The sequence below is a fragment of the Dendrobium catenatum genome, unplaced genomic scaffold (assembly GCF_001605985.2).
Source record: "Dendrobium catenatum unplaced genomic scaffold, ASM160598v2 fragScaff_scaffold_1089, whole genome shotgun sequence".
Lineage (NCBI taxonomy): Eukaryota > Viridiplantae > Streptophyta > Magnoliopsida > Asparagales > Orchidaceae > Dendrobium > Dendrobium catenatum.
The window spans coordinates 957,203-973,300 of record NW_021319551.1 but is presented as its reverse complement, the minus strand read 5'-3'; the positions used below and the strand labels follow the sequence as shown (position 1 = coordinate 973,300).

At 34.6% G+C, this 16,098-nt stretch overlaps 1 protein-coding gene across 1 annotated transcript; it reads left to right on the top strand.

The window, feature by feature from the left end:
* Nucleotides 1-1,507: 1,507 nt before the first annotated feature.
* Nucleotides 1,508-15,430, top strand: LOC110098308 (glycerophosphodiester phosphodiesterase GDPD4). Its single transcript, XM_020825093.2, has 9 exons — nt 1,508-1,708; nt 1,880-1,966; nt 8,103-8,200; nt 10,794-10,854; nt 11,275-11,355; nt 11,573-11,665; nt 11,963-12,052; nt 12,181-12,308; nt 15,073-15,430. The coding sequence occupies exons 1-9, from the start codon at nt 1,508-1,510 to the stop codon at nt 15,236-15,238; spliced, it is 1,005 nt and encodes a 334-aa protein (XP_020680752.1). The 3' UTR covers nt 15,239-15,430.
* The last annotated feature ends 668 nt before the right edge of the window (nt 15,431-16,098 follow it).

The window sequence follows — 16,098 nt, the reverse complement described above, 5'->3', positions numbered from 1 at the left end:
TTCACATTTTTGAAAAACTTAGTAAATATTTTTTGGAACAAAAGTGAAAATTTCTTTTGCTCGTTACCCTCAAATAGATAAGCAAATTGAAGCAGTGAATTAGTTTTTAGGTAACGTATCAAGGTGTCTTATAGCCAAAAGTTAAGAAAATTAGGGTTTATATTTTCCTACCTTTGAAATATCATATAATAGTGTTATTTCTAGAACAACTAAGACCTCACCTTTAGGAGTATATGATTAAATTCCCTGAAGATATATTATTGCAATCAACCTCATACCTTCATGCTTTCTCTGATTATACATGTTTATTTGTCAAATATTTTTAAAACCTCCAAGAAACTATAAGAAAACAAATTACATCAGGTAATGATAAATATTCTTAAAATCCAAATATTGATAGATTAGTAGAGGAATTTAAATAAGGAGATTATTATTGATTCACATCCTCTCATGAAAACCTCCATTGATAGATGTACAATACATGTTGCTCTAATGATCCATGTTTAAGTTGCAGACTAGGAAAACATGGTGTGTCAGGTTATCTTATTTTAGTTGACATCTCTCTTGATGCTGTTCAAACTCTTGCTTACGTGATCTTCAACTAATAATCATTAGCACTCCCTAACTCTATCTTTAATGACCTTGTTAGCTCATTCTACTGATGGTTTATTGCTTATAGTGCCATGCTCGTCCATCATTATCCTTGATTTGCACCTTTGGTTTAACATTAATACCCCTTAATCTTTTTGAACAGGGGAAATAGACAGATTCAACGACTTGTTGAGATAAGGGTTGAAGAGTAAGAGAAAAAGGGAGGAAGGAGGAGGAAGCAAACACCCACATATAAAAGTAGAAAAACAAAAGACTTTGAGAATCAAGGAGGTGAACTATTTTTCTAGAGATATAGTGCATTTCTCTTCTTATCTATGAGAGAAATCTTTGTAGCCCAAACTATAGGTACATTTTCCTCTTGCTCACAAGTCTTTTAACTTGTGCTTTGATTAATATCTCTCGATCATCACACAGTGGACACATGTTGCTTGATTTAACTACTATAAAACTTTTGGTCTCTCAAATCTTTGATAGTTTGCCAATCTACGTTTCTCTTGAATCTCATTATTTGGAACTCTCTCTCGTAAAATAATCAACTTGGGCGACATATTCACTTATCTCTTTGTAAACTGTTGATGCGTATACTCCCCATTGCCACAATGACTTGGTTAATTTTCTCCGTCAAAAAATTGGTGCTACAATTTTGTTAGCATATGTGCATGTTAAATATTCATAAATTAAAAATTTATTAATGTTTTTATTTAAGACACTTCTGCTCAAAATAATGTACAAGCCTTTAGTTTTATTATTTATTAAAATTTTATTGTAAAGTACTTGCATGATAAAAGAATATTTTTATTGGCTTAAATAAATTGGGAAATTAAAATAATTATTTCTCATAAATTTTTTCTTTATAAATAATTACTATCAATAAATAAACTTACTTTCTAGTAAGATGCGCGGAGCGTTGGGGCCGAGGCAATGGAGGAGACTGCCTCGATCACCTCCGCTTCCTCTCACCAGCTCCTTGCGGAAGAAGCTTCGGCTTCCGAGGATCCCTTCGAAGAGACTCTTCATCCGTCTTGTCGTTGTCATCGTCCTCATTGCTTTTGTTGCTCCCGTATTCTTCCATTTCCGCCTGCGCCGATTCCACCAGGCGAGCTTCTTTTCGATCCTTTTTCGCAAGCGCAATCACTAATCTCCTCCTTTCGTTTCATTTCGGTTTCTCTATCTTCCGTAGTAGGACTGATCTCTGCGACCGGATTTTTGTTGTATATAATCTGTTGTAACCCTACATTTGAATTTTCTATTATTGCGATTGATGCAGATGCGAATGCGAAAGTGCCACTGGCTGGAGAGTCCTCCGCTTGTTTGTGCACACGGCGGTGATTCCAGCCGGGCAGCGCCCAACACAGTAATCATTTTTAATTCCTGCTGATTTCTCAAAACTCTTAAAAGTGTTATTGCTCCGTGATGTTAGTTTCATCTACTTGCTCGTTCATTAAATCTACAGTGAGGAATCCTAAACTTGCTGTTACAATCGCTTGCTTCAGTAATTCCTAATGCTCATTAATCTAGGAAGGCTTTGATGGAAGATGAATGAGAAGTATGTGCAGGCAGTGTATGTTAAAGTTGTTTGTAGCAAGTGACACACTCTCGTAGATGATCAAAAGGAAAAGCTAAAAGGCACAGTTTGAATGTGTTGAATCATTCGTAGTATGGTTGCTTGGGAATCAGGATATGATTAAGCCATAACAATAGAAGTTGTTACCGCCAAATCAATCTTTTGCAAGCCCAGTCCTATTATTTCATATAGCCTTGGTGACCATGTTAGTTTTGAAGTCCTTTAAACGATGAGTTGAAGAATGGATTAAAGATAATTTATATATTGATGTTTTTAAATGTTATCATTATGTTCATACTCTACAAATTTGCTGTAAAATAGACAATGATGTAAGCGCTTGTGCAGTCTAACTTTGATTGAATATCTCTTATGGTTTAAAAAATCCATAAAATCTATTATTTAGAGTTGTGAGCCTCTGAATTCTTCCCTTGTTTTTATTTACCAAATTATCACTCCATCTATAATTATGTTTTTCTTAATATATCATGGTGCTATAAGTTGGTCGTCATGATTTATTTTGTTTCCATTGTTGCTTAAAGAACATGATCATTTCTCAAGGATGCTACACCATATTACATTCATGTATGCAAAGTGCATTCGAATGTTATTGATATGTCACCAAAAATCACTTTGATATGGTACGAATCTCTAGGCATATTTGAATTGGAAACTCCTAAATTTAAATTTGGGACCATCCAAGCTCTGATTTCAGCAAACATACATTCAAACTAAACGTCTCAACAAGACGAACCCAATTACATTAAAATCGTTCCTATCCGAGTCCAAATGGGCTCAAATCAAGGGTAGCTTCAAAGCATTTATTGGGTAACCAAATAATTTCCAAATATGACATGCTTATGGTCGAATTAAGCGGTTTGACGAGATGAATCCAATAAATCCAAGATTACTTAATTATAACATCATTAAGGCATTTAAATACTTGACCAAAGATCTATGATCGAAGGAATAAATATGGATCATTTGATGGAGCACTCTGAATTTGCTCTAGATTTTCACTATATTTACGGAGCATGCCACTCCCAAAAATCTATAAATAGGCCTTTATTCTTCACATGAAGGGAGGAGGAAGGAGACTATGGAGAGTTCCCTGTATTTTTCATCTATTACCGTTGACAATCACCACAAGCTATCGCCACCGATGATCATCATCACCACCGACGATCGACATTAGAAATCACCACCATCTCCAGAATACTAACAAGATTTAACCTTGTTGGGTGTATTTGTTTTCTTGTGGACAAAATTAAGCCCTTTTGTTGGATATATAATTATTTTAATCAAAATTTCATTAAAATTTCATGTCATTAAGTTGAAAATCCAAGAATGGTTTAGCCTTCTAGTGTGAAAAAATTCAGCATTTTCTCTCTCCACAAAATGTCGGGCCTCCTCTCTTTGAAATGTCATTCTCAAGCATGAGAATTTTGGCCAAGGGAGCTTCCTGTCTCTACTTCATTGGTGGTCCCTCGTGAAATAAGAAATAGTTTGAAATTTCAAATAGAAGAGGTTATTTCTTGAATAAAGAAGGGTCCATAAATGATGGATTTTCAAATTTAAAATTAAATTATATTCTCTACCTTAAAAAAAGCTTAAATTAAGGAGTTATGCTAATAAAGCATTATTGTAGGCAATTTCAAAGTTCAAATTAATCAGCACCCTCTCCCTTAAAATGCTGTTTAAATTAAAGAGTTGTGCCAATGATGCATTATTGGAGGCAATTTCAAATTTCAAATTAAATAACACTCTCTTCCTTAAAGTAAGGTTTAAATTAAGGAAGATATACATCTATTAAGCATTATTGGAGGTAATTTCAAAATTCAAACTAAACAACACTCTCCTTGAAGCAAGGTATACATTAAAGAGGTCTTATACTAATGAGGTATTATTGAGGATTATTTCAAATTTTAAATTTATAGAAGATATGATCGCCCCTATGAAGGAATTTATTAAGTTATTTTGTTCTTGTAATTACTATGTAATAGTTATAAATATGTGGTGATATTATTATAACAAAAAATAAGCTTAAATGAGATGTTTAGGCATTTTTTGATATAGAATATGATGCAAGTTTCAAGGTATTATATCTGTATGTCATCAAAAACTTATCTTGATCGGGCACGAATCTCGATGCAAAATCAAGTTGGAAGCTTCCGAAATTAAAATTGGGACTATCCGAACTTAGATTTCAACAAACTTATAGTCGAACTGAGCATCTCGAGAATACGAACCCAACAACATCAAATTCAACCCAATTCGAGCCCAAACGGGTCCAAATCAAGGGTTATTAGCACTGTTGAAAGGTTTGAATCACAATTTGGATTACCAAACGGTTTCAAAACTTAACATGCTTGTAGTCAAATCGAGCGTCTCGACGAGATGAATCCAACGAGCCCAAGATCACCGAATTCCAACATCACTAAGACATTCAAATGTCCATCAAACGGTCCATGATCAAGGGATTCAACATCGGCCGTCCATCTAACTACTCCCTATTTATCCTTGATCTCTCACTTATTTACGGGTCATGCACTCCAGAAATATATAAATAGACACCTCATTTCTCTTGAAAAAGAATCCAAGCAAGAAGAGAAGGAAGAAGCTCCTCCTTGACCACCGCATGAGTTCCGCCGGACCACCGCCTGACGTCGCTGCTCCTTCGGACCACCACTTGAGGTCCTCACTCTTGCCGGATCATCGCCTGAGGCTCTCACCCTGGCTGGACCACCGCCTGAGGCCCTCACCTTCGCCGGACCACCACCTGAGGCCCTCACCTTTGCCAAACCACCACGTGAGGCCCTCACCTTTGCCGAACCACCACGTGAGGCCCTCACCTTCGCCGGACCACCACCTGAGGCCCTCACCCTCGTCGGACCACCACATGAGGCCCTCACCTTCGCCGGACCACCGCATGAGGCTCTCACCTTTGTCGGACCACCACCTGAGGCCCTCACCCTCGCTGGACCACCGCTTGAGGCTCTCACCTTCGCCGGACCACCGCCTGAGGCCCACACCTTCGTTGAACCACCACTTCAGGCCCTCACCTTCGCTGGACCAGCACCTGAGGCCCTCACCTTCGCTGAATCACCACCTGAGGCCCTCACCTTCGCTGAATCACCACCTAAGGGCTTGGACTCCACCAGACCACCACTTGAGGCCCTAAAAATCCGTCAAACCATTAACTGACATCAGAGTTCTGCCAAATGACTGTCAGACTACTAATTGATGCCCTAACTTCCATGTGATGTTAGATTTAACATTAGACTTCAACTATACGGTTGACATTTGTAATCTGATCGCCCTCAAGGACGAGCCAGCCCACTGTACTCAACTCAAAATCCAGTGAAATCTTTTCAACTGGGCTAGGCCCCATGGTTTTTCCCCTTTTCAAGGTTTTCCACGTAAAAAATCTTGTGTTCTCTGTGTGTGAGCTGGATATCTGTGCAGCACTAAGACGTAGAATTACAACTCTATCGTCATGTATATTATAGTTTGCAACAATATCTATGAAAAAGAGAAGGTCTATTAATAACTTTTTTTAATGAGCTTCACAATACAACAACAACATCCTTTTAATGAGCTTCACAATGCAAGATAATATTTTAAATGGTTCCCAAAGGGTTATATTATGATCAAGGTGTAATATAATTATTTTCATTAAACTTTCATCAATATTTCATGTTATTAAGTGGAAAATCCAAGCATAATTGAACCTTCTAGTAGGAAAGAAATTTAGCATTTTCTCTCTCCACAAAATATTGTGCCTCCCCTCTTTTGAATAACATTCCCAAGCATCAGAATTTTGGCCAAGGGGGGCTTCCTGTCTCTCCTTCATTGGTGGTCCCTCATGAAATAAGAAATAATTTGAAATGTTAGATGGGCGAAGTTATTGCTTGAATCAAGAAGGGTCCAGAAATGATGACTATTCAAAATTGAAATTAAAAAAAAAATTCTCTCCCTTAAAATTAAATTAAGGAGTTATGCCAATAAAGCATTATTGAAGGCAATTTTGCTGTTCAAATTAATTAGCACTCTCCCTTAAAATGTTGTTTAAATTAAAGAGTTATGCCAATGATGAATTATTGGAGGCAATTTCAAATTTCAAATTACATAATACTCGCTTCTTTAAAGCAAAGTTTAAATTAAGGAAGAGATACATCAATTAAGCATTATTAGAGGTAATTTCAAAATTCAAACTAAACAACATTGTCTCCTTGAAGCAAGGTATAAATAAGGAGGTCTTATACATATGAGGCATTATTGAGGATAATTTCAAATTTTAAATTTATAGAAGATATGATCGCCTCTATGAAGAAATTTATTAAATTATTTTGTTCTTGTAATTACTATGTAATATTTATAAATATGTGATGATATTATTATAATAAAAAATTAAGTTAGATGAGATGATGTAGAATGTTTAGGCATTTTTGGATATAGATCATGGATGCAAGTTTCAAGTCATCGTATATATGAAAAAGAGAGGGTCTATTAATATATTTTTTTAATGAGATTCATAATGAGTGATAATATTTTAAATGGTTCCCAAAGGGTTAGATTATGATCAAGGTGTAATATAATTATTTTCATTAAAATTTCATCAAGATTGCACGTCATTAAGTGGAAAATCCAAGCATGATTGAGCATTCTAGTAGGAAAGATATTCAGCATTTTCTCTCTCCACAAATTGTCATGCCTTCCCTCTTTGGAATGACATTCCAAAACATGAGAATTTTGGCTTCCTAACTCTCCTTCATTGGTGGTCTCTCATGAAATATGAATTAGTTTGAAATTTTACATGGAGGATTGCTTGAATCAAGAAGGGTCCATAAATGATGGATTTTCAAATTTGAAATTAAACAATATTCTCTCCCTTAAAAATAAGGTTTAAATTAAAGAGTTATGCCAATGAAGCATCATTGGAGGCAATTTCAAAGTTCAAATTAATAAGCACTCTCTCTTAAAATGATGTTTAAATTAAAGAGTTTTGTCAATGATACATTATTGGAGGCAATTTCAAATTTCAAATTAAAAAAACACTCTCCCTCAAAGCAATGTTTAAATTAAGGAAGAGGTACATCAATTAAGCATTATTGGAAGTAATTTTAAAATTCAAACTAAACAACACTCTCTCCTTTAAGCAAGGTATAAATTAAACAGTTCTTATACTAATGAAGTATTATTGAGGATAATTTTAAATTTACAGAAGATATGATAACCCCTATAAAAAATTTATTAAATTATTTTCTTCTTGTAATTACTATGTCATAGTTATGAATGATATTATTATAATAAAAAAATAAGCTTAGATGAGATGATGTAGAATGTTTAGGCATTGTTTTAGGTAGGCCTCGGTGGCTCTTTCTTTAACGGAAAATTTGGTGAATTGCCCATAAAATATTATGTTTTTTCAATCATGAATGAGGCATGCAATTTTATTATGGTATTATCTTCACTCCACGCCAGTCCATTTCCTACATGTTCAGGCTTAGCTTCCATCCATTATTCCGCTATGGCTAAGATCTACTTTTAGTATGTCTTTACACCTTCATCCCTGACTAGAAGGGAGGCTTATTTTGGGAGGTTCACTTATAACATTCCATTTTGATTTACAATTTGAAACACAATATATGTGACTGAAACTAGAAGAACTTTGAATAAGATATTGGAATATATATATAGGGGTTATTTTGAGAGGTTCACTTATCATGTCCTATTTCGATTTACAATTTTGAAACGCAATATATATGAAAAACTAGAAAAATTTGATTAAGATAAGAGAAACTACAGTGATATTGCTGACCATTGTTTACTGGAGCGATGCTAAAGTTCACCGGAATTTTTGAAGGAGTAAATTTATAATCAATTTAATGTTATTTTTTGGTACTTAATTGCTTCCATTTACTGACAGATGGATGCATATCGCATTGCTATTCAGTCTCATGTGGATTGCATTGAAATAGATGTCTCTCGATCCTTAGATGGAACATTGTTTGCTCTTCATGACAGGTGCACTCCTGAACTTTTACATTTTTTTTATTTGAATACAACCAATTGATTTTGCGATGTAAGCAAAAATATAGGGGGCCCTATATTTTTGCTTGACAAAATAATTGCTTTCCTAAATAACTAGGAAAGACACAAAACAATACAAATAGATAAAACAAACTTTAATATTATAAAATGAAAGACTTACAAACTTTGACTCAAACGACTCTTACAAGACACCCTAAAATTGCTTCACTTGAGAAGAGGGATACAGGTGGAGTGGCACTTGTGGAGAGACGAAAGAGGTTAGAAGCCCGAGAAGAAAGGGTGGAAAGAGCCCGCAGTATTTCCGGAGGAGATGAGAAAGAAGGGTGGAAAGAGCCCGCAGGATTTCCAAGCAAAAGCAAACCCGCAGGTTAACACTTTTCCAAAAATAACATTTCATTCAACTTCACTAACTTCAAACATTACAAATCATCTCATATATATAGGTATGAGAAGAGAATATGAAAAGACACTTTACATAAATATAACATATAAAACTAAGCATTAAAAAGCATAGGAATCTTCCCCCCATGCTCACGGAAATCAGCCCAATCCAAGAACCGAAGCAGCCACCGCAGGAAACAAGGAGGCCGAGCGGAATCGAGGAGCCACGGCCATGGGAAACACCCCGGGCTCAGAAGACCAGCAGCCGGCCGGAATCCCAAGGAGCAAAAGCACTTAAAAAAATTAAAAACAATGGTGGAAACCAAGGAGCCACCATGGGAAAAGCAAACAACTTCTTGGGATTCCAAAAACCCTTTTTGGAAACCCAAGAGACAACTTTAAGACATTAAAACTATAATAAAAATGCATTAAATAAAAAGTAAGATAATAAATGAACTAAAATGTTAGCTAATAATGAGCTAACCCCTAGTTCAATAAATGAACTAAAGACTAGCTCATAAATGAGCTAAAATTCTAACTCAATTTTTGTTGAGCTAGTAGACTCATGGGAAGTCAAAAATTTGAATTATTTTGGACTTGTGTTGACCTCCCCTTTGTCTACATCATTTTGTAGTCACGCTGAAACATTAAACTTCAAGCACTACCAAGAGTTTGATGTGGAAATTTCTGGGTGGTATTATTTATTTATTCTAATTTAATTTAATTTAATTTTTTTAATTTCTGGGAGGTCTTATGTGTTGGACGATGCCCAGTTTCGTGGAACATTAAATCAAAGAATTTGCTTGCGATTTTTTTTCTACATTGTGAAAATAATGTTGGCTTCTTAATTTGGCAACTCACTCTGACATTGTACTTAAAGTTTATGTACTACTGTTCCGGATATGTAAATTCTTAGTCTGGTAAATTCTTAGTCCGGATATATTCATAGTCATTACTAATAAATTTATGAGAGAAAATAAATGAGAAATTATGAGAGAAATATTTTTATTAAACTAATAAATTCTAGTTTTTTTTTAAGTTTAATTTATATTAATATTTTGTAAACAAGTTTTTTTTTTTTAAATATTTTGTAAACAAGTTGGCTCATAATCCAACCTGATTTGGGGTTGGCTCAAACTTTTGCCTCATTTTCTCATCATGACCATTTATCCGGATGAGCTTGAGTTGTCTCAGTCACATTCCTAATCTAGAGCTTGGCAATGTCAAAAAATATAACGCAATGATTTTAATCGTCTAGGAAATTCAATACCATCAACCTGGACGTTTAACCAGGAAAATAACTTTTTTGTTACATAATTGACATTGTTTCCTTCTAGTCAATAATCATATTCTCAAAGCTTGTTTGTTGGTTGGTAGCTAGATTGAAGGTTTTATATTTTTAGCTGTCAACCTGTATTTAAAAATCTTAATTATAAAGTATCACACTTCAAAATCATGTTAAAGCTGAGTTTTTTTTTTCCATATAATTGGGCCTAAACTATGGAGAGCTATAGTGTTCCAGGACCCAGCTAGTTTTAGTTAGCTCTGGAATTGTGAGTCACTTCTATTGGGACATGCAATGCAGATGTTTTTTTTCTTCCAATTTTTGCCTGATTTTCTCTGAAACTAATTGAAATTATATTTATGAAGTTGCTATGAAGCGACTTTGATTGTAAAGATCCAAATAGTCTTCTCAAGGGTCGATGGCTCTAAATCTCATCTCCAAAGTGGGAATTTGTGCATGCCAATATGATCTGATTGCAACTGGCCACTCATATGCATTTTCCTTCCTTGCTCATGGTCTTTACGAGGAGTTGGCTATAGTAGGATAATGGCTGCTATTGAAGAGTTTTTTAATTTCTGCCTAGATAGATTTGAAGGGGGAGAACCTTTTGGGGAAGCTGTTGGCCAAGTAATAGAAGAGGGAAGTGATGGAGACTAGGAGATAAGAAGAATGAAGAAAAGTCATGAGGAGCAGAGGGGGGATATCGTTATCATAATATCTAGTACATGATTTGTCCTGCATCCATGATTTGTCCTGCATCAGATTATCCAATTCCTTTTAAACCTTTTGGTGACCAAACAATTACTAAGCGAACTTTTCATGTATTATGAATTTCCTATGATTTCTTTCGTACTTGTTTCTGCAAACGTACCAAATTGTTAACTCTTACATGACAGGCAGGGATCTGCAGAGAATGTTAGGCAATAGTACTGCAAAAGTTGGCTTCATGAGCACAAACGAGGTTAGATGTTCTTGTTTAAGTGAATTCCAAGAATTTGATGTGCTTTGCTTCTGACTGTTGTTAATGGATTAAAGTTAATTATTTTTTTTCAAAAAATAATTTAGTTGAAGGCTTCATAAATAAAAAAGAAAATTTTCAAAATATTCTCGAGACTATTCGTGTATGACCACATTAGTTCAAGAGTATCATGTTGCCCCAATTTATTCACTCGACTATACGAACTTGATCCAGAATAATTCCTCATGTTGTAATTGTGATATAAAATTGATCCCAATTTAGTCTCAAATGGATCATTTTGAATCAATTTTGTATAGTCAAGGGACTAAATTAGAGTAAGATTATATTTGGGGATTAAAATGGCCATATACGAATAGTCGGGGGACTATTGTGAAATTTAATATACTTTAGTTTGTGGTGTAGATAAACAAACTCAAAGCAGAGTTCAAGTTGGGGCTAGGATCAAGTGAACATAAAATACCTACCATCCATGAAGCTTTAGCGGTAATTAACTCACCATTTCCCTCCAACTTTTCCTGGCACTCTCAAGTTGTTTAATTTCTGGCACAAACAGACCTTGAAGTACGCTTGAAGTTGATCTCTCCGTTTTTTTCTCCTTTCATTCAACATTCTCATTCAAAAGTCATTCCTTCATGTTTTACTTTAGTCATTATATTTCCTTTCACTCTTTAATGTAACATGGGAATATGTTTTCTTATAGTTTGTGTCGGGCTCAGTCAGGCAGGTGGTTCTTGATGTGAAAGTTGGGCCACCGTCATTTGAGAAAGACTTGGCCATGGATGTTTTGTCTGTGGTAAGTTAATGCTCCTCAGTTCAGTTGAGTTAAACAATTCTTGTATTTTTTATTTTATTGCAAAATCCCATCCAAATTTGGCTTAGTTAAACCAATACGCCAAGTTGTAATCAGGCTTATAAACGTGAACAGGGTAAATTTTAATCGTTGATGGATTTTATTTGCTACTTCCTCAGTAGCATTCGGGTTTTTAATATCAATTATTTTACTTTGCTGTGCTTTGAGGAAATTAGAACTTTAAAAAAGAACAAAACTACTGAAAACTTGCTCAGCAACTCCAATTTCCCTTGCTAACAGGTGCAGAGAAGTGGCTGCAAAAATTGTTTAATTTGGGCAAAAAGTGATGTTCTGGTACATAACATTATGAATTTAAAAGAAGATGCCAAGGTAACTTGATCTTTTTCTCCTTCACATTCATCATTTTCGTTTGATTTAGATTTGGTTGGTATAATTATCCTTTAACTATTTTTCCTAGCCTTTTGTGATTATCTTGCGTAATTTTGCTTCCATGACAGGTTGGTTACATTGTCTTGAAGGATTTTGTCACTGGTGCCACGAGTAATTTACTCAGGATGAAAAATGCAGTAGTAGTTGGGGTCTACCATCCTTTGATCGACAAGAGGCTTGTTCAGATCTTGCATGGGTAAGACCTTAATTACTGCTCCTGCATCCTTTGTTTTGTGACAGATATTCAAATTTGTTAATGAATTGGTCTCCACCTTAGCCAAGAAAGCTCAAATCCATCAATGTTATGGATTTGCATTTATTTTTGAGATAATTTGTTGTGAATTCACAACATCAGCATGCCAGATTTCTATTCCAAATAATAAAAAAAAAGAGGTCAATTAATGATAGCAAGGATTTGCTAACTGTTTTTTCCCCCCCAAAATCGAACAAACTTAGTCACCACTGCTCCATTAGTAGCATGGTTCCCGCCATCTACTTCACCATCCTTAGCCCTCCTTTTTACCGTAAATTTGTTTATAGTTTTTTGTTCTCTTGGATCCGTTGCAACAAATCTATTAAGGGCACGCAATTTAGGAAAGAAATGGCAGTAGCTCCTCATATTTATTGGAGGATGTTGTTCATCTAAATGAGGTTTATTTTGCAATACTTGATAATTCGGATGATAAAGTTGTCTCTGCATTTGCTATCAGGTAGGATATTCCTTGCGATTGACATATCTTGAAAAACGTCTTGGACTGCATGTTCAATACGAATCATTGAATTCTTTGATAGATTCTACATCTATGGCTCTTCATTTCACAGAAAATTTTGGATGGTCTAATTCCAATATCTTTCAAGCAAATGCTAAAAGTGACATGGCTGAGGATATTGTTTTTATCTTAATGATGCTCAGTGTCAATCCAAAGATGTGCTATCTTATGCATAGTCTTGAAAGTAATTGATGCGGACATCCGATGGTGGATGATATTTAATGGAAGAGTTGAAAATCGACGGCCAAGATCACTTCGTTTTATTTTAATTTATTAATTGTATTTTGATTTAATTTTGCAATTTTCCTTTTTTATCCTTTTTATTTAAGAGTCTTGTCTTATGTAAGCCCAAGGGGTAAATTTGTCTTTTAGTTTCTTTTGAGGCCTATATATAGAGGCCCCTTATCTTGTATTAAGTATGATGAAATTATAATAAAAATTTGTGTTCTGCACTTGTGCTCTTTTGGGAGGACGTTAGTGAGATTCCATCAGATTCCTATGGGAAGTAATCGAAGTTTTCACCAGCCGTAGGATGGGTCCGGGCTCGTGGCTTGAAGCCCCTTTGAGAAGGACAACTTATCACCTGTCAGTCTTCGGAAGAGTCCAAGGCTCGCGGTTTTGTTTTCTTTTTTTTCATTATTATTCTCCTTATTTTCCTAACCACTACTTCCCCATCTCTCTTTCTCCTATTGGCCGAAAACTCCACCCAAATTGTAGGCCAAAAGACACCCAACCGTCGGCCCAATCCCCTTCCCAAAGCCGCCAGCCATCATCCATCCCTGGGCTCCAAGATTCAAAATCTAGCATTAGCTCCCTTTAATTTTGGAAACAATTTAAATTCATATTCAATTGAATTTGAATTTGAATTTTATTTCATAAATGAGGAAATCTTCTTTAGTGAAGTCCCTCAAATTATGCAATTTTAAATTTTAAATAGGAGTTGAATTAACTCTACTTTCTTATTTTTAGATTCTAAATATAGCCACCTTTGACCCCTCATATCAATCACCCATAATCCTAGCTGCCGGCCCTACCCCCCTTCCTATTTCCTCTTTTCCTCCACTTTTCAAATTGATTATTGAAGCCATTCCTTATTCAATGCATCTTAAGTTTGAAAAGTTTTTAAATTCGAATTTAAATTAATTTGAATTTGAAATTCTTTCTTAAAATAGGATGAATTATATTAAGAGGCTTTCCTTAATTCTCTCAATTTGAATTTAATTAAAGACCTGTCATAATTCCCTTACCTTATCTTAATAATTCAAGTTGTGAAATTCCTTAAGTCTACATTCATCGTATGTGCACACATTCAACGTATGTGGATGCCTTCCCTTTTTCCCCTCTTTTGGCCGATCCCCTACGTTCTACATTAGTAATAATTATTATCGATTCAAGGCCAATCATCTATAGGATATTGGTTGATGTTCTTCATGGTAGAATTTGTGCATGCCTCCAACTATAATTGTCTCAAAGCACTAATCAAGTTCTATTACTTCCTATTAATTAAGATGTTCTATTTCAACTTTATTTTGATCTAGTACACAAGATGGGTTTATTTGTGAAATTAGGGTTGAATGGATGGCCACCATCTCCCATTGGATTGACTTGAGGAGTTCACCCAAGACAAAGTCATTTTAGTGGGGGAGTAATATTTTGAATTCACAGCATCAACATGTCAGGCTACTACTCCAAATAAAGAAATAGAGGACAATTAATGACAAAAAGGATTAGAGGTAAAGTTTAGGAACAACTGGATAAGATTAGAGAGAGTCGGCTTAGATGGTTTGGTCACATAAAATGATGGCCTTCTGATGACCCGGTTAGAAAAGTAGATGTATTAGATTTGACTTATGTTAAGAAAGGTAGAGGTAGACCTAAAAAGACTTGGTTAGAAATATTAGAAATGATCTTTCTTTATTAGGTTTAATTAATAATTTGACTTTTAACCAGACACAATGATGAAAAAGGATTCATGTAACCGACCCTACATAGTGGGATAAAGACTTAATGTTGTTGTTGTAATTTCTGAAACCCTAAATTCAAAAATAATGATGACATTTGATGTGATCTATATAATGAAGTAATAAAATGTTTATATATATATATATATAGTCTTCTTTCCTATGAGATTTAAATTCTGGATCTGGAATTGTAGGTTGTAATTAATTGAAGAGTTTTGAGTTGAAACAGGAGCAGGAAGAAAGTCTATGCCTGGACTGTTGACGATGCTGATTCAATGAGGAGGTTGTTATTAGAACAAGTGGATGCCATAGTCACAGGCCATCCATCTCTTCTACAGAATGTCATGCAGGAGCTGGAAACAGAATGCTTTGCAGAGGGCTTCTCCTTACCTTGAAAGTCCCTGGTTTGGCTTGCTTTTCCTTTTTTTAAACAGTTCCAGTTAAGGTGTTGCTGTTTTACCAAATAGGTCATAAATTTGTATTACTTATTTATGTGATAGGTATGAATCTTTATATACTTAGTCATAATAATATATTATGTTGTAAGCATGACAATTAGAGAGGAATTAAAGAGGTTTTCCCACTAACGGAATCAAAAGGAATTAATTAACATTAAATATATTTTAAGATTTGCGAAATGATTTTTGGTTGATGTTGTGCGGTGTCATTTTATATGTTAAGCCTTCATTTGCGGTAGTTTTTTTGTTGCTTTATAAAACTGTTTTTTAGTAAAAAAATTTCTAGTTCTAAAAATTTTTGTATGAAGAAGTTGTTTTTGAAGTCAATAAAAAAGTTGTCCCATGTGAAGCCTAAGTGAAAAAAGAAGAGAGGGATTAGTGTAAAAAGATGAGTAGTATAAGAAAGCTTCATGTGTTCACAAAATTCTCTCTCCCCCTCATTTTTAATAACTGAATTATTTAGAACTAGGCTGGTTTCATCAATCTTAACAAATTTCTCATCAAGCAAGAGGTAAATTGTGATATTTTGCTTCCCTTCTGATGCACAAGTTGGCTTTTGTATTAGCTTGTTATATTCTTCATATATTGATTATTACATAGGATGGATATTATTTTATTCTATCAAATGCAGTATGGTTTAATAGAACCTGCATTAGAAAAAAGTTTAGGCTTTGTTTGAGATGACTTTTTAACTGTTTTTTATTGCTTTATAAAATAGTTTTTTTAGTATAAAAATTTCTAGACAAATTTCTTGAACTATGAAAAGTTGTTTTTGAAAGTATTAAAAAGCTATTTTG